This window comes from Helicoverpa armigera, chromosome 8, assembly GCF_030705265.1.
Source record: "Helicoverpa armigera isolate CAAS_96S chromosome 8, ASM3070526v1, whole genome shotgun sequence".
NCBI classification, from domain to species: domain Eukaryota; kingdom Metazoa; phylum Arthropoda; class Insecta; order Lepidoptera; family Noctuidae; genus Helicoverpa; species Helicoverpa armigera.
This window is the reverse complement of record NC_087127.1, coordinates 3,975,472-4,001,119: the sequence shown is the minus strand read 5'-3', so window position 1 is coordinate 4,001,119 and position 25,648 is coordinate 3,975,472. Positions and strand designations below refer to the sequence as shown.

The 25,648-nt window shown below is 38.6% G+C and overlaps 2 protein-coding genes across 4 annotated transcripts in view; one reads left to right on the top strand and one right to left on the bottom strand.

Moving 5' to 3' along the window:
* Positions 1-24,477, top strand: part of LOC135117206 (hemicentin-1-like) — an 81,414-nt gene extending 56,937 nt beyond the window's left edge. The window contains exon 8 of the mRNA XM_064035799.1: positions 24,286-24,477. Coding sequence (XP_063891869.1) covers positions 24,286-24,436 — 151 coding nt within the window. The 3' untranslated portion in view covers positions 24,437-24,477. The remainder of the gene's footprint in view (positions 1-24,285) is intronic.
* LOC135117233 (uncharacterized) lies at positions 1,284-4,900 on the bottom strand. 3 transcript variants are annotated; one of them, XM_064035906.1, is made up of 2 exons: positions 4,516-4,900; positions 1,284-3,676 (listed from the first exon to the last, which is right to left on the bottom strand). In XM_064035906.1, the coding sequence occupies exon 2, from the start codon at positions 3,137-3,139 to the stop codon at positions 2,171-2,173; it is 969 nt and encodes a 322-aa protein (XP_063891976.1). In that variant the 5' UTR covers positions 3,140-3,676; positions 4,516-4,900; the 3' UTR covers positions 1,284-2,170. The 3 variants fall into 3 exon arrangements, with proteins under 3 accessions (XP_063891976.1, XP_063891977.1, XP_063891978.1); XM_064035907.1 differs by having other exon boundaries at positions 1,284-3,670; XM_064035908.1 differs by lacking the exon at positions 4,516-4,900 and adding an exon at positions 3,838-3,876 and having other exon boundaries at positions 1,284-3,777.
* Positions 24,478-25,648: the final 1,171 nt, after the last annotated feature.

Sequence of the window (25,648 nt, the reverse complement as noted above, 5' to 3'; positions counted from 1 at the left end):
TATGGGATGAAGGAAGCCAGCTTTGCTTCCCGACGGGACTTTATGATGGGCACATTCAAGACATGCATTAACATATTTTTTTGTGAATTTACGTATTTTTGGGAACCAAAGGTAGCCTTAATCCGTTCTAGCGTTTTTCGAAGCCAAAGTGTCCGACTTCATCGTGATTCGCCCTGAGAATTTGCCAACGCACACCCTTTGGCACCACCCACCTAAGCACGCCTGGTTCAATGATACGATACAACTTATCATTTTGATTTTATAATTCTTAATGATGTCTGCAGCGTTTTGGGATTGCGGATCAGTTAACACGTTTTTAATACGTTTAGTCTCATCATCGTTGTCTTGTACCGTTGCGATCCAGTCTTGGGAACCTACGTTTAGCACGTCTAACACACGCGTTTCACAGTCATTGTCGGGAATGGGACATCTACTAAGGGCATCAGCGTGTGCCATTCTTTCACCAGGTCTGTATTCAATGGAACAGTCATATTCTTGGAATTGAATCCACCATCTCGCTATTCGGGGTATTAAGTCCCGTTTCGTTAGGGTTGTACGCAAAGAGTTACAATCAGTCAAAATGGTGAATTTAATCCCAAGCAAATAGACGCGGAATTTATTTAGCGATGCTATTACAGCCAATGTTTCAAGTTCATACGAATGGAGCTTTTGCTCATCCGTGGTTGTCTGACGGCTGTAATAAGCAACTGGATGGAATACACCAGTTTCTCCCTTTTGCATTAGAATGCCGGCTATGCCTATTTTGCTGGCATCAGTATGCAGTTGGGTTTCTGCTCGAGGGTCGTACAAAGCAAGGATTGGCCTTTGGACCAAATTTTGCTTCAAGGTCTCAAAGGAATTCTGTTCAACCTCAGTCCAGCGCCATTTGGCATCCTTCTTCAGAAGTTCGGTCAATGGTCTCGCTATTGTTGCGAATCCCTTGACAAATCTCCTGAAGAAACTAGCCAAACCAATAAAACGGCGCACGTCATGTTGGTTCTGGGGTACGGAAAATTTTGAAACTGCATCAGTTTTTAAGGACCCCGGCCTAATCCCATCCGCACTGACTTCGAATCCCAAATATTCTATCTTATCGAAGCAGAATTTGCATTTCTCAAGTTTTAGAGTAAGTCCACTGCTTTTGAGAAGTAATAGAACCTCCTCAAGTAATTTTAGGCAATCTTCAAAAGAGCGTCCTGGGATCAAAACATCATCCATATATATAAGCACATGTTTGTTTCTAACCTTGGCTAACACTTTATTTATTGCCCTTTGGAATACGGAGGAGCGTTTACCAGTCCGAACGGCATACGGTTGTATTCGTATTGGCCGTCGGGCGTAATAAAGGCAGTTCTTTCTCGGGATTCTTCAGCTATGGGAATTTGGTAATACCCTGATGCTAAATCGAGAGTAATAAACATGGTATTACCAGCCAAGAGATCCAATTGATCTTCTATGCGGGGGAGTGGAAAATGTTCCTTAACGGTCTTTCTGTTTAAAGCCCTATAATCAACACATAGGCGTTTTTCGCCAGATTTCTTTTGCACGAGGACTATAGGGCTTGCATACGGCGAAGAAGATTCCCGGATGATGCCACTCTCTAACATTTCTTGAATCATAGATTGTACTAGTTGTCTATCAGAATATGACAGGCGATAGGGCCGGTAGACCACGGGCTCAGAATCTTTTAACTTAATTTCCATCTCTACACTAGTTGTATAGCCCAGTTCATGCAAATTAGATGAGAAACATTTGCGATATTTCTCCAACAATTTCACAAGTTCAAATTTCTGCTGTTGTGTTATGTTACCGCATTTTAAAGCTTCGTCAGTTAATTGTATGTCCAAAATATTATAAGTGTTTGGTACGTCTAGAGTGCTCGCTACCCGAGCTCGTGTCACTAATGTATCTATAGGCATATTTATGTCTTTGTCACATATGTTTTGTATTATTAATGTCCCTAATCCTAGACTTAAGTCATATTCACCGGGAAGAAGAAAATATTCATAACCTGGGCGTCCTCTAATTGTCCCGTGTACGTAAATCCTGCCGCAAAAAATTGTATCTGACTTTACCTTTATAGCATTAGTGGTGTGTGGTTTTAGATTATTAGACTGAAAGGTCAGTAATATCAACTTGGAGTCATCGTGAACTTGGCAGCGCTTAACAATTATATCTGTATTAGTTTTGTTATTTGTATCTGTGGACGTTCAGTGTACGTGTGTCCTAGTAATACCGGGTCATTAATCATATCGTCAGTCACAATCAAAATCTCAACATTTTCTTCAATTATGTCCTGTACATCTATATCAACGAACGCACGTCCTACTGGCCGGTAGGGAATATTACCTAATCCCCTCAAAATAGGCAGGGACTCAGTTTTCCATTGAATTCCTAGACTTATCGCGTCAGTCAGTCTAATAAGGGTACATTCGCTTCCAAGATCAATATGAGACAAAAGTGTTTTGCCATTAATTCTAATTGGAATTTTGTACTTAGCATTTATATTATCAGTCGAATGTACTTCCATTACAGACTGGGACTCTACATTGGCTTTATGAGCTTGGTTCGTTTTATTAGGGCAGTTATCTGCTAAATGACCTCTCAAATTGCAATTATTGCATCTAATTGTAGGTTTAGAACAACGGAAAAATGGATGACCAGTCTCGTTACAATTATAACATTTTAAACTTTGTGGCTTAGGCCTTTTATCATTATCCGATTTTTGAGCAGGTTTCTTTTCCTGTCGATCTGTATTTTTATTTTTAGGATCGTTACCAATCGGTTGATTAATTTTTACACTTTTAAAGAACTTAAGCAACTGTTCGGGTTCAGAGAATTGCGCCCCTTGAGCACCTAGGCGAACACCCCTATCGTCTATGCCGTATATTATGCAGTCGACTGCATCCTTACCATAGATTTTGCAACGGTTTAGCAGATTAATTTTAGTATAAAAATATTCCTCAAGAGATTCGCCAAACTTAGCTCTCTTATTCAACATTTGAGTAAGTGTCTCCGCATAGTTAGTTTGTGAAGGAAAAGACTCCGTTAACCTTAATTTCCATTCAGACCAGGAATGTAGCAGAGGGGAGACCCTGATACCAGGTTTTAGCAACGCCGCAGAGCTTGGGCATTGCATAATGGACTATTTGTTTATCAGACCATCCATAAATCTGAGCGCATTCTTCAACCTTATGTATCCAGGTCTCCACAGTCTGCTCACGGCACATTGGGTCGAAATCAGGTACAACATTTAAGACAGGGAATTTATCTACGTCAGTGGTATTTTTACTTGCTATAACGTTTAAAAGTTTTCAACTATATCTAGATTACTTAAATTAGCACTTCTCTTCCTACGAGGCGACCTTTCCTCCGAACTTGACAGCGATGATTGACTTTGTACTCTACGTCTTTTAGATAAGCCTTTATGAGTAGTTCTTGAATTCTCTCCTACCTCGTGCACTGAAGGGCTCCGGAGCTGTCGTTGCTCACAAGATCGCTTACTCGCCCGCTTACTTCTCCTCGACCGTCGTTCACGTGACCTGCTACGACGCACGGCTGGAGTTCTGGACCTCGGCTGCGTCCTAGCATTCCTTTCCTGCTGCGAACTGTTTCTGTCCACATGCCTGGATTTTTGCCTGTGCTTCGGCATTATTCCCAATTGTATTGCCTGAAACTTACGATTGTGTGTATTAGATACTTCATAATTAACTTTACTAACTTACATCTGTAGGCGTATTTTGCATGACTTTTGGTATGTTCATGTGCGAGTATAACCTCAGGGAGTAGCCCTGGCAAGGTTATGTGCATGTGTATGTGCGTACATGTGAGTATAACCTCCAGGGAGTAGCCCTGGCAAGGTTATGTGCATGTGTATGTGCGTACATGTGAGTATAACCTCAGGAGTAGCCCTGGCAAGGTTATGTGCATGTGTATGTGCGTACATGTGAGTATAACCTCCAGGGAGTAGCCCTGGCAAGGTTACGTGCATGTGTATGAGCGTACATGTGAGTATAACCTCAGGGAGTAGCCCTGGCAAGGTTATGTGCATGTGTATGTGCGTACATGTGAGTATAACCTCAGGGAGTAGCCCTGGCAAGGTTATGTGCATGTGTATGTGCGTACATGTGAGTATAACCTCAGGGAGTAGCCCTGGCAAGGTTACGTGCATGTGTATGAGCGTACATGTGAGTATAACCTCCAGGGAGTAGCCCTGGCAAGGTTATGTGCATGTGTATGTGCGTACATGTGAGTATAACCTCCAGGGAGTAGCCCTGGCAAGGTTATGTGCATGTGTATGTGCGTACATGTAAGTCTTGATAACACTGTCGTGATAAAACGGAACGAACAAACCAATGAAACTCTGTTTACACTTGCATTTCATGAACATAAAATTATTTATAATACAACTACACTAGTTTAAACGATAATCTAGTTAGCTGTACAATGGGCAAAATCCTTCTTCACATTGCCAGTAGGTAGGCAGATTAGAAAAAAAACAAAAGTTTTACTTACGTTTTCACTTCTGTGGACGTGGTAAGTAGAACTTTTAGTTCTACTTTTATCCTGGCTTCTGATATGTTGAGGTTCTTGATAAAGTAAACTCCTTTGTCGTATATGTAAACTATTTATTACAGTACAGCGTTTGTGTAGCAGAGGGTACTAAGTTATCGAGACAACTGACAAGTGACGACTGAGCTTTTTCTCAGCATTTCCCGCCTTAAATAACCTTGTCGATGACAGTTGGTATTCTGTACAAAAAAGATTTAAAGCGGGAAACGAGTAACTACCACAAAAGTGTTGCCAGTTACAAAAATATAAAAGCATATTGTGACGTTATTAATAAATCATTTTACAAGAACTATTTGTAAATTTAAAATAATATTTATAAATTTAGCCTAACACTATTGTAAACTTCTATGGAAAAATTTTGTATGGTTTACAATGCTATAGTAAACTTCTATGGAAAAATTAAATACTCTTAAAAACCAGAAGCAGGTTTGTTTAACGAGGAAATTACAAGAAATAGTTTTAACATGAAAATCAACTAAGATTAATCAGAAACGCGGCAAAATCGCATTCTGGCAAACTATATCATAATGACGTTCGAAAAAAGAACCCTCCAAGCATAGATACACGGCTGAATGGCGAGGTGTCTATGGTCGCTCGTCTCTGCTGCCCTCTTTGTAACTACTGGCAGCTAACAATACATAATAAATAAAATACATTCGTCAGGACTTTTAGTATTTGAGGGTAACAGTGAATTATTAACCGAATTCCAAGATATTCCGCTTAAATTAAAGTCACCCACAATCAAAAACTTATCGTTGTTAACATTATTCATAATTAAAGTATTTAAGTTATTAATGAAATTTAACAACTGGTTTGAGAAAGAAATCCCTGGTTTTGCCTACACAAATAAACAAAACCTAAATTTAACTTAAAACAATTTCTAGTAATAGGATCACGTAAACTTATTGACACCCACAAGTCTTCGGCGGAGGAGTGGAATAACGGCTGGGGTACTGCAGATATGTGTTTTTTTATTGCGATTAAAACACCCCCACCACGGGTTTGTCCAGTATGAATATAATCGCGGTCACGGCGCCACACAATATACTGATCACTAAATAATTCGGAGTCCGAGATGCCATCCACCAACCAGGTTTCCGTCAATACAACAATATCATAAGCATTCGCGCATAGTAGTCTAAAAAAGCCATCAGTTTTAGTGCGAAGTCCTCGAACATTTTGGTAATAGATTTGCAAGTTCTTTATAATTAAATTGTTAGCCATTGAAGTCAGCAAAGGTCATAGCATCACCGTAGGTAAATAATAGTGCAAAGCATAACAGAATGAAAGTGCATATTTCTGTATAAAATAGAAATATTATTGCGGGTAAAATTAGGTAAAAGTAGGCGACAGCACCAGCGGCGGCAGTTGTGCGAGCGGGCAAGTACATACTCAACTTGCGCGAAGATGTATGAAGCGTGAAAGGGATGGATATATTTTGTGTTAGCGTTATGAATGGAACATTGTGGTAAACAATAGGTATAATAAAAGCCAGGTGTGAGGTGATTAGCAGCGACAGAGAAGCTAAACATTTTACAAAAACTTAATGAATGCAAGGATTTGATTAAGCCAGTGCATTTTTTTACAAACTTTATAACAGTTACAAAATTTATGTGATATAGTCGATAAGTTATACATTTAAGATAGTAAAGAGATACATTTTGAGTAACGCAATAGATTAAATAATTTTGTTTAAATCCTTTTCTGTGTTGATGACAAGTACATGAGCACCGTCATGTTTACGGACGTGAATTTTACCGTGCTTAACCCAGACATACTTGACATCTTTCTCCTTCGCCACAGTCCTTGTCTTATTAAGTAGTTTCTTCGAAGTCGAGTTAAGATGGTCATTGATATAAACCTTAATGACTGGGCCCTTAAATTCAAGGTCATGAGTAGTTAGGCCTTGACGGCACGTGCAGCAGCGATAAAATCCTCCTTAATGTATCTATTTAAGAAGCTCACAACGATAGATTTTTCTTTAGAATTGAAGATTGGTATTCTTGATATATAGTTAACCTGTGTTCTAGGGAATATGTAATTCACCTTTTGGCTAATTTTCTCCAAAATTGCAAACAGGTTCTCGTTTTTATTGCACGGAATACCCTTAATTTCAATATTGTTTAGCCTGGATCTTTGGTCATTAATCGACAGTTCCGAATTCATGCTATCGATTCCAGTTTGCATTGAGTCAACTTTACTTTGAAGACCTTCAAGGCAGATTATTCTGGACTCAAAGTTATCGAGTCTCGCCGCAAACTCTTCCAACCTGCCACTATCAAATTCAATGCTTCTTTTAAGTTCTCCAAGTTCATCCCTCATGCTCCGAACGTCCTCTTGAAGCTTGTTCAATCCAGCCAATTGCGCTTTCAATTCCCGAATCTCACCAAGAATTGTTTCATTCGAGACCGAATCTGGAGACTGCACAGCGGGGGATGGAGAAGGAGATGTCGTGCGGCAAGCCATGCACTTCCACAGAGCGCGTCTTTCTGACCCAACTTTCTCCATCCTGATTCGCAAATACTCACGCAACCAAAGTCATAGTGCTTCTTGCAGACACCACATTGTACACCATCATTAAATTCCATATTGCAAGCTGCACACTTCATCGCGACACAAAAACTTTTTGGCAATTAATAAAAGGTTGCGGATCCCTGATCACCGGGCTAACAAGCTTATGCGTGCTTAGTCAATGAATGCGCGAGCGCTAGTGATTAAGGCCGGCAGCACACATCCGGTTTTCTGATCCGGTTTCCTGATCAGGAATCCTGATTCTGAAACCGGAATGCTCTTTTTTCATACAAAATGTTCACAAGAGCGCACACGTTCTTACTTTTTCCGGACGGAAAAAAACCTGACATTCGGTTTAAAATTTTCTCCGTGCGTTCGGGTACTCAGAACGGAATAAAACCTGATGACGTCATTCCGAACGCAGCGCTCGCGAACAATTTGGTTTGACCGCCGCACACATACGGAAATTTTCATTCTGAATCAAGGTAGCCCTGTTCCGAATGGACGTGTATATATTTTTGTATATATATATTTTTTTGAGAGATGAAATCCAGTTTATTAAACAATTAACAAATCTATACTAATATTATAAAGCTGAAGAGTTTGTTTGTTTGTTTGAACGCGCTAATCTCAGGTACTACTGGTCCGATTTGAAAATTTCTTTCAGTGTTAGATAGCCCATTTATCGAGGAAGGCTATAGGCTACCTATTGGCTTTTTATCCCAGTACGGGAAATAGTTCCCACGGGATGCGAGTGAAACCGCTGGCAGAAGCTAGTATATACATATTTGCATACATAAATAAAAGATAAATAGTTTAAATAGTTAATAGTCTTTTAATGTAGAATTGACTTTCGGCCAATCTCCGTGTATTTAAGGGGTGTAAAGCCGCTTAATTTTTTTATTTTTTAACGAAAGTAAGAGTGCAATCGCAATTAACTCGTCATCCTCCATGATGCGTGTTTTCACTTAAGTGGCTCTATACGTACTGGCCATGTAAATTCAGAATGAAAAAAACCGAATGTGTGCGCTAGTGACACGGAATCCCAAATCTGAATTCCTGATCAGGAATCCGTATCCGGAAACCGGATGTGTGCTGCCGGCCTTAGGCCGGCAGCACACATCCGGTTTCCTGATCCGGTTTCCTGATCAGGAATCCTGATTCGGAAACCGGAATGCTCTTTTTTCATACAAAATGTTCACAAGAGCGCACACGTTCTTACTTTTTCCGGACGGAAAAAAACCTGACATTCGGTTTAAAATTTTCTCCGTGCGTTCGGGTACTCAGAACGGAATAAAACCTGATGACGTCATTCCGAACGCAGCGCTCGCGAACAATTTGGTTTGACCGCCGCACACATACGGAAATTTTCATTCTGAATCAAGGTAGCCCAGTTCCGAATGGACGTGTATCAGAGCCCGCTTGTCACTTGCTTTTTATATTTGTTTTTATTTTTGTATATATTTTTTTTAGAGAGATGAAATCCAGTTTATTAAACAATTAACAAATCTATACTAATATTATAAAGCTGAAGAGTTTGTTTGTTTGTTTTAACGCGCTAATCTCAGGTACTACTGGTCCGATTTGAAAATTTGTTTCAGTGTTAGATAGTCCATTTATTGAGGAAGGCTATAGGCTACTTATCGGCTTTTTAGCCCAGTACGGGAAGTAGTTCCCACGGGATGCGGGTGAAACCGCTGGCAGAAGCTAGTATATGTATACATATTTCGACGGTAAAAAGGCAAAAGGGGTCAAGCGCCACATTTTGCGATTTTAACTTTTTTATTGACCCCAACTCCACTATTTTTTCTCTTTCGAATGGTCGTAGTATCGTTTTCCTAGCATGAAAAAAAGTCGCTTGTACCAAAGAATTATTTGTACTGAAGTGCCAAATCGATACTTACCAAAAGTGCTCAAGCGACACCAACTTTACGTTTTTGTATCGCCTTGTCATTTGGCATAATTTTAAAAACAATATTAGAAGTAATATGTCGTTTGTATCCATTTTTATTTTATTTGTTTAATAATTATAACGTCGCTTACACCAATAGCAAAAATTTTCAACTAAACATAAATTGGCGCTTGGCCCCTTTCTTAAATAATTTTATTTTCATTACGTTGCATTTGATCCACTCCGCACGCGCGACAGCGCCCTTGCAAATGGGTATATGTCTCGTATAGGTACGTGAAAGCGAGTTCACGCTTGTTTGAAACGCGATCGCAGTTTTTAACACAGATTAAAATTGTATATAAAACATGTCTGCAACTCCCGAAAACGTGAAATTGCGAAGTGTTTTAGGCCGAAAAAGACTTGCTAGTACCAAGAAGGTTAGGTATTTGATTATAATGATAGCAATAGAGGGGTCGAAGAAATTTAAGATGCCGTGATTCCACTACTATCATCGGTAAATTCATCCTCATTTTATTTATTTTATAAAAATAAATTTAACGTTTCTTAGGATAGTTTTTAGGGTTCCGTACCCAAAGGGTAAAACGGGACCCTAATGTTTTCGCTCCTCTGTCCGTCCATCCGTCCGTCTGTCACCAGGCTGTATCTCATGAGCCGTGATAGTTAGAGAGTTGAAATTTTCACAAATGATCTATTTCTGTTGCCGCTATAACAACAAATACTGAAAACTAGAATCAAATAAATATTCTGGGGGGCTCCTATACAAAAAACGTGATTTTTTTAAGAACTGATAATAGGTAGTAGGTGCGCGTTTCATAGGTAGATGTTGGATAATTTTATTACGAGGGCAACTTGAAAATGTGTTTATTGAGATATCTTAACGATATTGGTGTCAAATAAAAGGCAAGACCTTTTTTTTGACACCAATTTTTGTATAAAACCATTTTATCCGTTTTTGAATCATGTAAATTGGTTCACGCGTTTAGGAAATCATTAAAAATTTGCAAAAATGTAAACAATCATAATTTTTACCAAGTTATTGTGGTTTATTTACTCAAATAATGTGATAACATGCTGTTGTATGTACTATCAGTTAGGTAACTGCTGTTTTTTTTATCTCAGTTTTGTTCCTTGTATTGTTTTAATTTAATACATAATCCATAGTTCTATTACCTACCTGCTGTGCCAAATATAATCTGACTTAGTTCTATGATCTGTTGTGCCAAATAAAATAAAATACTTTACTACTTTATACACATGGAGCTTAGGCCAAAATCTAAATATTCCAACATTCAATATTGGTGCTTGACCCCCTCGCAAATGCGATAAACCTGGTAAAAACCTGGGGTCAAGCGACATCTATCTTTGAAACTATTGATCTCAGGCTTATTTTGATGTGAAATTATTAAAGAACATTGTATTTAAGTAAACTTTTCTGAAGATTGTGATGTGATTCAATAAAGCAATAAAGAGATATTATTTTTTAAAACTTTCTTTTTACTCTCCTGAACAATTTGATCTGTGGTGCTTGACCCCTTTTGCCTTTTACCCGTCGATTTGCATACATAAAAGATAAATAGTTTAAAAATATCACAGATCACAATCCATACAAAATTGCCCCATGTCCTATAACAAAGTGACGTATCTCAAAAAAAAAGAGAGTTCATCAAATGATTTGATGGACATCCGATAGTATTTAAAAAATTCTTCGGGGTACGCCCGTAACATGGCTCTTTTAATGTAGAATTGACTTTCGGCCAATCTCCGTGTATTTAACGGGTGTACCCAGTAACGCCGCTTATTTTTTTTCTTTTTACACGCCTTTTATTAGCTTCACCTGTATGTTTGTTTGTAACCGACTTCTTTGGGCGCGATTTTGACCCACTTTAAACGGCCAGATTTCGTTCGTAGATTTATTGAGGACCGATGACAATACACTAATTTGATAAAATTATTCCATTTTTAACCGACTTCCCAAAAATGAGGAGGTTACACATACACATCGATTACTCCGAGATTTATAGACCAATTTACGTGATTCTTTTTTTGTTCGACTCGGAATAGCTGCCAGTTGGTCCCATAGTCATCAGGTCAGGATCTGATGATAGAAACCCTGAGAAATCGAGGGCAACCTTCAAAAGTTGTAGGCATACAGGGTAAAAGCACCCCACGCTTTTTTTTAAATATATTTTTTTTTGTATTCATACTATTATTAATTTATATTCATTGAAATTTTTAACACTGTTTTCTTAATTTAAATTCATTAAAATTCATTTTCTATTTTTTAGTTCGTTTTTCTATAAAAAGCGTGTTTTTTTGTTTTATTTTTAACGAAAGTAAGAGTGCAATCGCAATTAACTCGTCATCCTCCATGATGCGTGTTTTCACTTAAGTGGCTCTATACGTACTGGCCATATAAATTCAGAATGAAAAAAACCGAATGTGTGCGCTAGTGTCACGGAATCTCGAATAGGAATTCCTGATCAGGAAACCGTATCCGGAAACCGGATGTGTGCTGCCGGCCAAAGGTAATTTTATATTTCTATTAGGTATCTTTTAGCGATATACTTGATCCAATTATTCTATTTTAAACAACTATCGAGTTTGCGCGTATAACGGAACGTCAGCGCGCGTATCTGAGTTATGTTTTATTTTTAGGTTAGAAATAACTTGGATTATTTTCATCCCGATTTAAATGATTAAATAAGACGTTGTGCATCTAATTAGAACCTCTTCAAAATTAAGTGCACAATAACTTACACAAAGAATATCGTGTGCATTAAATTACCAAAAGAAAATGAAATAACATATAAGTAGTAAATTATATTTTATTCCGATGTCTATTTATATATTTAAATTACAATATTTTCTCTTGGCAAATGTAATATTGTATGTATTGTAGTATGTATGTATTTAAGTATGTATGTATACTGTATATTTATTATTATTCATATATTGATAGTAGATATATATATTTTTGTGTTCTTTGTTGACAATATTTTTAACAAAAACTTTGCACCTACCACAGCTTTTTCTCCACCACCCAAAGGTAGACTGGCAGAAAACGCCTATGGCGTTAAGTCCACCTTGTACGAAATGTGCAGAAGCATTAAATAAATAAATAAATATTTATACAGTCAAACGCACTGATACGTGTTGGACACTGTTCTTCATCACACAATCTTGTTCCCTTTCTCATCTTGGCATTTTTGAACATTTTAGCAAGCTTCCAGTCTTTTACAAACATTGCATATTACTGGCAGAGATACGGCGTGCAAAACGCCAAAATAGTCTTGAATCTGTAAATAAACAGTAGACTGTATGATAATCTGATATATTTTCGGACGGCCCTGTTAGGACAAAACGCTGTAATCTGTAAAAGGTCAATTCGAGAAAAATGAGTTTGAAAGTTTACATCCTCACCTCGTTACCAAATTGTATCCAGTATAGATAATAGTAAAGTTCTTTTTAGAACTTATTTGTCATAATATTTACTCAATTTCGTTATAACATTATATTACTGTACCTAATCAAGAAACCTCTCAAAAATAAAAAAAATATGTTTTGTTACAACAGCATGTAGCTAGCCAATATTCGCCTCTGTTGTGACATAACAATGTAATCGTTAATTACTGCGTTTTGAAGAGATATACTTGTGTACTGTTTTATTGTTATCTGCATTAAAGTAGGGAACAAAAAAAATTAATTCAAAGTAAAACGGAATAAAAATAACGTTAGGTAAAAGTTTCTGGATATCTAAGGGGGTGGCCTGTGTTCAGCAATGGACGTCCTATGGCTGAGATGATGATGATGAAAAGTTTCTGAAGCAGATTCGTCCAAATCTTCGGTGATATTTTCATTAACCAGCAAATCTTCATAAAAACGATGATGATAATTTTAGTAGTTTTATTAAGTCATACTTCTTTTTTCTTGAAATACCCTCTGCTTCAGTCCTTCTTGCGATATTCATAAACATGTCAACTTCTTTTCCTACGGCTGCAATCATGATTTTTTTTAAATCCTTTCTTCAAAACATCGAGCTCCTTGAATTCAACACGTTGGTAATTATTTTTTATGAACAGTGCAGGTTTATCTCTTCAGAACTCTACAATTTTAAAACTGGACATTTTGTAATTCCGAGGGAAAACATTTTTTAGTTCGGTTTTAAACAGCATAACTTCATTGTGGTAATTTACATGAGCTGTCAAGTTCTTTCGAGACCTTTTAAACGTCTCAACGTAATCATCTAAATCGTACAAGTTACCTGACTTGTTCATTTTGTTAGTTGTGGGACCATGAACACTGTCAGTAGACATATAAGTATGGCCGGGCTCGAGCCTTAAGAGTACTGGCTCCGCTGTTTATTATTATTTTGACAAAACGCAGCAAACAAAGCTTGCAATGTTTTACCAAAATTCGAGATCGGGGACGCCTCACCCGCGCAGCCGCTCTCCTATTTCGGTAAATCGCTGCAATCCAGAATACAGCGTTTAGCAAAAACATTTCCTGCGAATATAAGGTTACCGTAAAGTGAAACATTGAATTATTTTGGCAATGGGAACTGTTATTCAATAGTAGATCGAACCTGTATCAAGCTTACATCGTTTAGATTATGTTACGTTTTATTACCATAAAACGATGTAACCCGGGTTGCAGCGTTTTGTCATCACAGGGTCGCGGAGTTTCATCAAAATCCATGTGGTAGTTTATGCGTGGAACATAAACAAACATCCATAATAAAAACTTCGACTCTTATACAATTAATTAGGATGTTTTGGCAACCTACTTGCACTGTAAAGGCTACTTACTTTATGGCGAGCCCAGTTGAGCATCATAGGATCATCCTGGATCATCATCATGCATTCAATTGACTATTAATTTCGAAAAACGTAAATCGATATTTATATCGAAAATTGTCGTCAGGTAATTTGACGAGATTTTCTCGATGACGCACTCTGTTGAGTCCCCGGACACTCTCAATAGTATTCTAACACATCCATATCACACATATTTATATCCATTTTCGTTTTTTTCATCACAAAACACATAACCTCAAAAGTAATTAATGTCGGAATTTGACGTTTGTCGACTAAGTACTGCAGTTAAACTAGGGGGCTCGATGGTTTATCTTTTGTACTACAGATAGTAATAGGACTTGCGATAAACTGCGTTTTGTAATAACGTTTTTTCAAGGTCGTACTTACAGCCGGATTAAAGGTAGTACAAAAGCCGATACTTATTTGATACCGCGTTTTATAATAAGAGGGAAGTTGTTTATAGTTTCCCACATTCTGTTCGGCTGATTTCGACAGTTATAAAATAGGTTATAATAGTATTTTTTCTTGTTTGTGCTTATTAGAGTTTCGGCTTTTTCTTTTTGTTTCTAGTTTTTCATTCTCTGGGTCAGATTTTGTTTGTTGCCATATAATATTCCGTAAATTAATTGCATTGATTATTTCTTGATTAATCCAGTCACTCTGCGGCGTGTTTTGAACTTTTACTTTGTCTATTTTGTTGGCTTCTATTTGTTGTGTTATGAAACGTTCCAAGTAGTAATAGTCGTGGTCCTCATTTGTGTAGGTTTCTCGTGACGTGCTGTTGTACAACTTTTCGTAGTCGAGTGCTTTATATCGTATTTTCTTTTTTTTTGTTGTTTGTTTTTAAGCTCCCGATTTCGAGGAAAACTTGTTTGTGGTCGGGAAGGCAAGATTCGATAATTGACATACTGAACGAGTGATTGTTTACATTCGTACATACGTGGTCGAGTATAGTATTTTTGTGTTAGTTTCACGCTTACACTAATTTGTCAATTTTGTTCAGGATTCGGTAACCATTTTTTTGTAATTCCTTCATGTATTTTGTGACACCGGCATTCTTGCTGAGTAAGTCGATAATGAAATCTTCGAAAACTATAGATCTCCGACGCTGTTTTACTTAATTTAATACGTTTTATTTAAAACATAACTAAAGAATATTCATTATTAAGGTATGAGTCCTTATACTATGAAGTATGATTTTGATACTGGTGGGTGACATATTTTGAAATGAGTCCGTGTTCAGTCTGTTCTTATTATTATGATAATGAGTCTATAAGGTATATAAAATAAAAGATAAGTATACAAAATATTTCGTTTTATTTGTTATTTTCGTTAATAAAAATAATCAAAAACATAGTAAAGTTCAAATTGTTATGTTCAAAAAACATAGTAAGGTAGGGACTGACACAGTTCAGCATTTTATTTGAACTTTATTGAACCTTTTACAAAACAATTGTAAGTTGTATCGTTCCTTATTGCAATGCAAACTTTAATTAACAATAAATCTTGTATACAACAACAGTTAAGTAATAATCAAAAACATAGCATATTGACATATAACATATTGACTGTAGGTACTGTAGGACCGGGAGAATTATCTTGCTCAAAATGAAAAACTGATTCGATATCACGACGTTTATTGTTTTGGGCTCGAGAGGTGAAGTGACACACTTCACTATACAAACTTATTCTATAGAACAAATCGAATATATTTATAATGATTGTCCGGAGAGTATCAATTATGATAAAACCTTACAAATGAAAAAGTTTCTAACTACGCTACATGAGCTACGCCCTTAGGATAAAGTCGAAACTTTATCACAAAAGCGCAACTCTAGGCGGACAATCATATTAAATGTCCCTACCTAAATCTAACCGACAATTGACCTAAGCGTGGAAATTAAAAACACGTCCCTCACAACGGGATAGTTTACAATAACATGTAAGTTATTTACTTAACTGTGCCAATTTGCACTGCAAGAAAACATGTTATCGTGAACTTTTTCGTGGCAAAACCACGCAAAAAGCCGCGAAACGTGCTTCTAATAGCAAAGGATATTCAAAGTGAACACCCGTCCTGAAGGGATTACCTTTTAGGCGAAGAAAAACTCTGTATTGACAACTTACAACTTCGCCGGACGCTAACGTGTCAGATGAAGGGATATCATGGAGTTTCTTGCCGGCTCTTCTCCATGAGACCAACTTTTTGGAACCGTGCAACTAATGTGACGTTTCATAGGTGCCTGCAAAGGCCTATCATCCTCCGAGCCTTTTCCCAATCATGTTGGGGTCGGCTTCCAGTCTAACCGGATTCAGCTGAGTACCAGTGCTTTACAAGAAGCGACTGCCTATCTGACCTCCTCAACCCAGTAACCCGGGCAACCCGATACCCCTTGGTTAGACTGGTGTCAGACTTACTGGCTTCTGACTACCCGTAACGACTGCCAAGGATGTTCAATGACAGCCGGGACCTACAGTTTAACGTGCCATCCGAAACACAGCCAATGGTGTCTAAGATATACTTAGAAAGTACATACAAACTTAGAAAAGTTGCATTGGTACTTGCCTGACCTAGGATCGAACCCGCGCCCTAGTACTTGAGGTTGGTCCTTTACCCACTAGGCCACCACGACTTAAAAGCCTATGTGAAATAAAAAGATTTTGATTTTGATAAGTCATTAACTGCCAGGGAGTTCGCATTCGATTCCGCACGGACGGCAACCTTTTCAATTTGGCTAGACTTAAGGCTCGTACCAAGGTTTCGCATGCACTGATTTCAGAGATCATGTATGCCGATGATCTGTGCTTCTTGGCTGAATCCCCAGATGGCCTGCAGCAGCTAATGTCTGGTTTCCATCAAGCCTGCCGTAAGTTCGGCCTAAAGATCAGTGTCAATAAGACAGAAGTGATGTCTGTAGACATTCACGGTCGTGAGTCACTGACCATTAAGCTTGGCCAGGATATGTTAAAGCAGGTGGATAAATTTCGCTACTTGGGGAGCACTATTACATCCAAGTGTGACCTTGATGCTGAAGTCAACAGCAGGATCGGTGCTGCAGCTGCAGTATTTGGTAAGCTGCGTTCCAAGGTCTTCAGTAATCATTACCTTAAGTTGGCCACCAAGATTTCAGTTTATATGGCAATTGTGCTGCCAAACCTTTTATATTCTTCCGAGACATGGTGTCTATATCGTTGCCACATACGTGCTCTTGATCGGTTCCACCTGAATTGTCTTTGTACCATCATGAAGATCAGATGGTCCAATAGAGTACGAAATACCGAAGTCTTGCGGCGAGCCAATGTTGGTGGCATTGAGGCCTACTTAATGCGCCGGCAACTTCGGTGGTGCGGTCACGTATCGCGGATGTCGGATGAGAGAGTGGCGAAGCGCATCTTTTATTCTGAACTGGAGGAAGGCAAGCATAAGCTGGGCGGACAACTCCTCCGGTACAAGGATGTCCAAAAGCGGCATATGAAGAGATGCAACATAGAGCCTTCACAATGGGAGCATTTGGCAGCACAGAGGCGCAGAGTGGTTAACAATCATGTACGGGATTTCGAGGACCAACGTAAAGTTGAGCTTGACGCTAAACGCGATCGGGTTAAGGCCCGTCCACCTGCTGCTATTTCCTATCACTATAGAGACGGCAAACTCACCTGCCCTCAATGTGCTCGAACTTTATTCGCAAATATAGGGTACATTAGCCATCTTCGGGCGCATGAGCGCCAAAATACTAATAGGAGTTGAAGTGGTCGCCATGGCCGAAATCTGTCGGAGAGAATAATAATAATAATTAACTGAATAACAGGAGTTTAGGTACTCATCCGTCGAAAACCGACCGCGACTACCTCGCTTGCCTATGCACAGACAGAATAGGGCGTTGGTGTGTGCTCTGGATTCGCTGTTGGAAAAATATTTTGAAAACAGCGAAGACCTCGTTGATACACACTCAATTATGTATTGCGCGGCTGTTGCTGCATATCGTGTAGCTAATGTCAAATTCCCTGACAGTAACAGAGCTACACGACCAAAATCAGCGGTACCAGCTTGGCAGTGCAGGATTGTGCGTCGTATCGAGGGGGCCAGAGTACTCATCGGCAAACTATATTGCTTCAGGGAGGGTAATACCCGACCACGGGTGATGCGCTTTGTGAGACGTACATTCATGGGGACTAGACTCAGTCCTCATGAATATATGTCGCGTATCGCGGAGCGCATCGACTTCCTGAAGCAAAAAGTCTGTGCATGGGCTAGCCGTATTCGAAGGTATAAACGACGGGTAGAACGTTACGTGATCAAAGATGGGTATATAGAACTTGGGAGCGACCTGAGCAATACGTGATGAACGGGAGCCGGCCGGATGATGGTGCCACAAACATGTTTTGGCGCAACCTCTGGTCGACGCCCGTATTTCACGAGGAGGGTGACTGGACACGTGATGTTGAACGGGAGTGTGAACAAATACCAGAAATGGAGGAGGTCATTATTACCTCCTCCGACGTAGCCTGTGCAGTTCGTCCGATGCAAAACTGGAAATCACCAGGACCGGATGCACAATTTCTGGTTAAAGTGGCTGCAAAGTTCACACCCCTGTTTAGCATCACAGTTTCAGTCATCCTTAGAAGCCGGGTCGCTCCCACAGTTTCTAACAACAGGAGTTACCCATCTGCTCCATAAATCAGGCAGTACCGCGGAACCCAAAAATTATAGACCGATCACTTGTTTACCGACGGTCTATAAACTTCTTACATCTATTTTGAGATTAAAAATAAATCAACATATTGAAAAATATTCAATTATGTCAGTTTCTCAAAATGGATGTAAGAAGGGGTCCCGTGCTACTAAGGAGCTGCTCCTCACTGATATGGTCATCAGCCTACAGGTTCGACGATCCCGAAAGAATTTGTCGACATGTTGGATAGACTATAAGAAGGCCTACGACTCGGTCCCCCATGCATGGCTTAGGAAGGTACTGGAGTTGTATAAAAAAAAAAAAAAAAAAACATATTTATTTCTCACCACAAGGATACAAGTAATATGATAGTATAGTAACACATAATTTCACAATATATTATGGTGGTTCATATGCCACAAACGTTACACCCTATCCCCTGAACTAGGTATAGCCTGTATCTCAGGAGATAGTTTTGTTCAGTACAAGTCTCAAACATAATTAATTAACTTTTGTGTGTCACTGCTCAGATCATGTCATAGCTTTATTGATTTACAATGTGAGAAATTATTATTATTTTCTATTTTTAAACAAAAATTTAAAAAATGCATGCAGATGTAGTGTTTGGTATGTGATGTGTGAAGTGTGTTTGTGTAATTGTGAAGATATAATAATATATAGTACATGTGTGGTGTAATATGTATGTGTATGATTGTATGATGATGATGTGTATGATTATATGGTAAAGGTAAGCAAGTTTTCAGTCTCTTGGTAATTCAGTTGTAATAGGTACTTTTTAACTAAATTTTTAGCTTCATGTGTGGTTAGATTTTGGATGTTACAGTTTTTGTTTATTCTATTGTAAAGTTTAGAACTCATGACATAGTAATGTCTTTCTGCGAAGGATGTTGTATGTGAAACTCTAGGACAAGGTGGGAGGTTCCTGCGTCTGTTGTTGTTGCTCTGGAGTGGGGAAACTGTCCTGTGTCTTCTCTGAATAGATGCGAGCACATAAAGCTGCCTGATACTTAACAACTGACAATCAGCATAAAGCTGTGTTGTTGGATATTTAAATGGTTTTCTAGTCATGACTTTGAGGACAGCTCTTTGAGCCCGCTCCAACTCAAGGAATCTGATTTTTGACGCTCCACCCCATACTGGGATGCAGTAATTGATAACAGATTGGCACAGAGATACAAAGATTTTTTTGAGAAGCTCTGGCGATGCAGATTCTCTGAGGGTCTTAAATAGAAAAATCATTGTTCTCAGTCTGGCCATTACCTTGTTCAGTTGTTTATCCCAGCGAAGATGTTCATCAATTTGAATACCCAGATATCTGACTACAGTAGCAGATGTTAGAGGTTGGCACTGACAGTTCTGTGACTTATCTGGACAAGAGTGTGCTATTATGTTAAATGAATTCGACGGTTTTTTATTTTTCCTTATCGTGAATGTTACATTGTAAGTCTTATTTAGATTTAGAGTTAGTAGGTTAGCATTCAACCAAGCCATTATTCTAGCAAGGCAATCCTCAGCCATCTCTTTAACAGATTCCCAACTAGGTCCATGTATCACAATCGCAGTGTCATCTGCGTACGTATATATATTTGTATTTGGTGAGGAGATTTTACAGAGGCCATTTATATAAATTTTGAATAAGGTTGGACCCAATACACTCCCTTGAGGCACACCAAAAGTAACAAGCTGTTCGTCGCTAAGGTAGGAACCGATTTGAACTTGCTGTGTCCTATTTGTTAAATAATCTTTGAATAATATAAGAGGGTTACCTCTGATACCTATAGTCTCTAGTTTAGATACAAGTATGGGAACAGAGACTGTGTCGTACGCTTTCGCCATGTCTAGAAAAATGCCTAAACATTTGTTTTTATCGTCTAGTTTATTTGCAACGAACTGTGTTAGGTCCAGTACAGCATCTTCAGTGGATACACCACTTCGGAAGCCATACTGGTTATCGGCAATAATGTTGTATTTATTTAAAAATTCGTTAAGTCGGGTATTCAAAAGTTTTTCGTGTATTTTAGACAATGCTGATAATACTGATATAGGTCTGTAGTTGTCGACACAGTCTCTGTTTCCTCCCTTGTGAATTGGGTGGACGACTGCCTTTTTAAATGCCTGGGGAAATACTCCTGTTTTAATGGATTGATTGAGTATGTGAGTTATGGGTCCTATCAGTGATTTTCTACAACGCTTTAATATATTGGATGATATTTTATCCCATCCCGTTGCGCAATTGCTACGTAACTGCAAGATTACAGATTCCACCTCACTTTCATTGGTTTCAAGGAGAGCAAATGAGTTTACCGAGGGGGGAGATTCATTTTGTGATAGATCTGACCGTCTGTTATGACTCTCAGAAATTATTTTATGTGCTAGGTCCTTGCCAATATTAGTAAAATATGAACATACTTGGCCAACAGCTGTAGCAGGATTGTTATGGATATTTAAGAGTTCTGTAGGCGATTTTTTATTTTGTTTTGTATGGGTTATGTCTCTGATTACGTTCCATAAGGCTTTAGGATTGTTGCCAGCTCGACGAATTTCAGATTTTTCGTATTCTGTTTTTAGTCTCCGGAGAAGGCGATTACAAAAATTGCGATATCTTGTATACGTTATCTTTAAAATTAAATTATCAGGAGTCTTGGCTGTCTTTTTATGAAGTCTGTCTCTGTTTGCAATGCAGCGCAATAGCCCTGGCGTTATCCACGGCTTAATATTTCTTTTTCTTCTAGAGATGTTAACTATTTTTGTATGTTTTATTATTACCGATCTTAGGAATGAGATAAACCTATCAGTGGTCACATTGGCATCTTGTGATTGCAGAATATCAGAAAAATCTGAGGTTTCGAGCTCTTTTTTAATGGCTTCATAATCTACTTTAGTCACAATGTTGTTTGGTTTTTGTTTTGAGTTAAGTTTTTCTATGGACAGCAAGATCGGTATATGGTCAGTGATGTAAGTTTCAACTAGTATGGATGTGGCTGGAAGTGTAGATTTTAGGAAAATGTGATCTAAGCAATTACCAAGCCTAGTTGGAGAGGTGTGAGTTGGTAACAGCCCATATGTTGCATTTAATATTAGATACTCATTGCTTCGTTCATCTTCATTGTCAGATTTTATATCTATGTTAATATCTCCTATTAGGGCAACACTACCATACCCCGTTAGGTTTTCATATACATTATTTAGACTATCCAAGAAATTTTCAAAATTTTGCCTATGCCTGTAGGATGGCGATCGGTAAATAGTAATAAGTGCCAGTTTGTTTTCTATACAACAGATAAGACAGTTAGCGTTGGTGAACACGGGCTCATTAATAGTACAATTCTGTTTTTCATCAGTGTATATGATTATGCCATCGTTTTGATTAGAAGTGTTTTTGGTATAGTGAGAAGTGTAGCCATCCAAGATAGGTATTTTGCTGACTTTACTCAGCCAGCATTCTGTAAGAACGATAATGTGAATGTTAGTTTTTATTGTAGATAACAGTATTGTTAAATCGTCGTAATGTTTATTTATGCTTCTTATATTTAAGTGCAATATTTGTATAGATTTGTTATGTTGTGGTAGATAGATATTACATTGTTCCGGAGTACATTTAATTGATTTCGCTCGTGAGATCGATTCGAGGTCTTCGTTTAGCTTAATTATATCAGTCATTATTGAATAGCAAATACACAAAAGAAAGTTCCCATACAAGTCTATATGTACTTATACTCATGCTGATACCTTTATTCCGTAGTTTGAGTGATGTCAAGTGTATTAAATGTGTGAAATAGTGTGTAAGTTGTATATGTGATATTTGTATAAATATATGGATTGATATTAAGAAACATGCATGCAAAAACAGAGGATTACCAGAAAAACATGTTATGTTTAGCAAGTATGTAACAAGGCAAACACTTAGCACAAGTAAAAATAACAGATAATAAAGTAAAAGTCATGCTTCCCTATGCAGGTCAGCTAAACACTTTTCAGATGTGACAATTATCTGTTTTGCACCTGTATCTTTGCGAATAAAGATATGACCATTTGTAGACCAGCAGAATTTGTAGCCGTTGTTCTTTGCAAATTCGCGAGTTATATAAAATAACTTTTTTGAGCTAGACGGCAAGAAATCCGTAACATAAATTGGAAGTCGCTGTCCCGGAATGCCGGCATGCTCGGTGTTCAGCATTTTCTCCTTGCTTCCTGCATTTTTATTGAATTGCCGTGCAGCAGCTAACATATTTTGTTTTGCCTTCACTGATACAAGTTCCACAACAATAGGGCGGGTCGTACCTGGTTTGCCCGGGAGGCGGTAAATATCCCGTAACTCAGATGCCACTACCGGCATCCCGACAGCTTTCCCGATACTGCTTACTGACCGTATTAAATCCTCATTGTCTTCCTTATCCATTTGCGGTATGTTCCTAATTTCCAGGCACGACGAGCGGGTCCTGAGCTGAAGATCTTGTATTTTCCTCTCTAGATTTAACATTTCAGCTCTTTGTTCTTGACGTTGGTTCTGCAGATCAGTAATCTCTTTTCTGAGATCTTCGTATTGTTGACTGATGAAGTTCATTGAGTCTTTTATTTCAGCATTCGATTTCTGTATTGCCGAGGTTTGCAACTTCAATTCAGCGATATCAGTCACCAACATAGACATTGCATCGTTCTGCTTTGCAATAATTTGTGAGAAATGATAGTCCTGGTCAGCCTTCCATGTTTCTAGCATTTCCTTTATATCAGCTTTGAACTCTTCGAACATGTTAACCTCACTAGGTGAGAGCTCAGTGCGAGGGCGCTTGTATCGTGCAGTGTTTATAAAACTCGTATCGCTTGGCGTTAACATATTTAATTCTGGGTCTGATTGAGTGTGATCATCGCGTGTGGGTGTGTGGAAGGTGGTTGTAGGTGGAGAACGTCGTAGTCGAGGCATAACAGCTAGTCCGTAAATAATCGTTACTCAGGAATCCTCGTTCAAAACAGGTCGGGGTGGCGCCACCAGTCGCTTGTGCTTGCAATGCAAATTAATAGCACTGTGAACGTCGCTGGAACGCTTAGGCTAATTTCTACGTTGAGATGTTGGTAGCACTGTCACAGATGTAGGTACACGGGACTTTCGTCTTTATTACGTTCACTCAGGCATGAGGTTTCCGTGCACACGCGTATTTGCACTATGAAATGGCAGTTTTTTGTTAAAGTTTGTTTATTAATTATTGTTAAATTTAGATTTCCCAAAGGATTGAAAACAGTTAATAGGTAATTTCACTGCACCAGGTTTGTATCTTGAGAAGAAATACACTTGTCGACAGGCGTTAACTATTTTTACGATTAGGAGATACAACAACACGACTTGAGCAGAGACACGGCTTGACAGCTGATGAAATAAATACAACTCTACGCGCCTTTCTTGCGTCATGTATGGAGCAATGGAGAACGGTTCTTCACTATCCAGGATGTAGACAAATTGAAGAGACCGGCGATCCTATAAAGATCGAGCGGGGAATATTCCAGGGTGACAGTTTGAGTCCACTTTGGTTTTGCCTGGCCTTGAACCCTTTGAGCACATTGCTAGAGGGTTCGGGGCTGGGCAATCCTTTGCGGAGAGGGGGTCAGGTTATATCCCATTTGCTTTATATGGATGATCTGAAACTGTTTGCCACTACAGAACTGTACCGTATATATTTGTAGTTCAAGTAGATTAAACATTTCAAAGATTTATAGTGTCACATTTCTTTATATAAATTAAGTTAGAACAGAAAACCTTTCCATGTTAAAATAAAAAATATTTTTCCAGCTCACCGTCATCGGCCCATATCAACCCACAACAGGACAGCAAGTCTCGAATCTCGGAGACCCCTCGCATAGAACTGCTCAACGTCTCGTACCACCATCAAGGGTGGTACATCTGTGTGGCTACCAACCAGATCGCATCGGAGGATCGGTGAAATATCTTTTTATTGCCTTATAAATATAATTTAACGTTTAGATTGCTTTTCTTTCCACAACCGCAGGTACTTTTTCTTGAATTGTCATTGTCAGCTGTCACACTACTAAAATGTCAGTCATTGCACGGATCAAATACTTCTCGTTCAGAAATAGTCTCATTCTTCTTTTTTGTTTTTTATGTTCTTTGAAGTTTTATTATGTTTTGTTTTGTTTTATGTTTTTGTTTCAAATTTTTTTTATTGGTGTTAGCTGGCGGGTGGAGGTCAATTCTGTTTGTATTTTTAAAATCATTAATTATTTGTTTAGTTATATTTTTTTTAGTTTATATATTTAGGATTTATGAATTCTGATGACGACTGTTTTCATTCTGCCAATGAGTCTTTGGATGTGAGCAATAGTGATGTTAGTTTCTGTTCTCTGACTGATACACTTGGGGATACATTGAGAAATCAATTCAAGCAAACAGATAAGGTGTTAAATGTGTGTCATATTAACGCTCAAAGTGTTCCTAGTCACTATAGTGAACAATATGAGACTTTTTTCAACAGCAATGTACATGCCGTCCTGGTTTCCGAGAGCTGGCTCAAACCAAATCTCTTATCCACCTCGTACCCTCTACCTGGCTTCGTTCTTATTCGGAATGATCGGCTTGGGAGAAGAGGGGGTGGCGTGGCAATATACCTGCGATCGGACTTTCCTTATAAGATCTTGGCTACTTCTTCTAGTCCTCTGCCTAGTGCTGAATTTCTCTTTTTGGAGGTTTCAGTTAAAGGAGCCAAAGCCGTCGTTGGTGTGGTTTACTGCCCCCCCTCTGTAGACTACTTCACTGATTTGGAATCGGTTTTAGAATCGTTAGGTTCTGAGTATGCTCATTACATCATCATGGGTGATTTTAATACAAATCTCCTTGCTCCCAACTCTCCTCGAACCCGTAAACTCTTGCACGTTTTGGAATCATCCAGCTTGCATATTTTACCTCTTCAGGCTACTCACCGATCTACGATTGGTGATGATTCCTGGCTGGACTTAATTCTGACGTCTAACCTCTCCCTTATTTCCTGTCACGGTCAATATTCTGCGCCTGGTTTTTCTCACCACGACCTTATTTTCCTCTCCTATATCCTCAAACCTCCTAAGCCCAAGCCTAAGATTTTGCATAGGCGTTGTTTTGCAAGGATGGATACTGAGCGGTTGGTCAAGGATGCGCTAGA

Coding starts and splice junctions, on each gene's coding strand:
- LOC135117233 (XM_064035906.1), bottom strand. CDS start 3,139: ATGCAATGCCCAAGCTCTGCGGCGTTGCTAAAACCTGGTATCAGGGTC.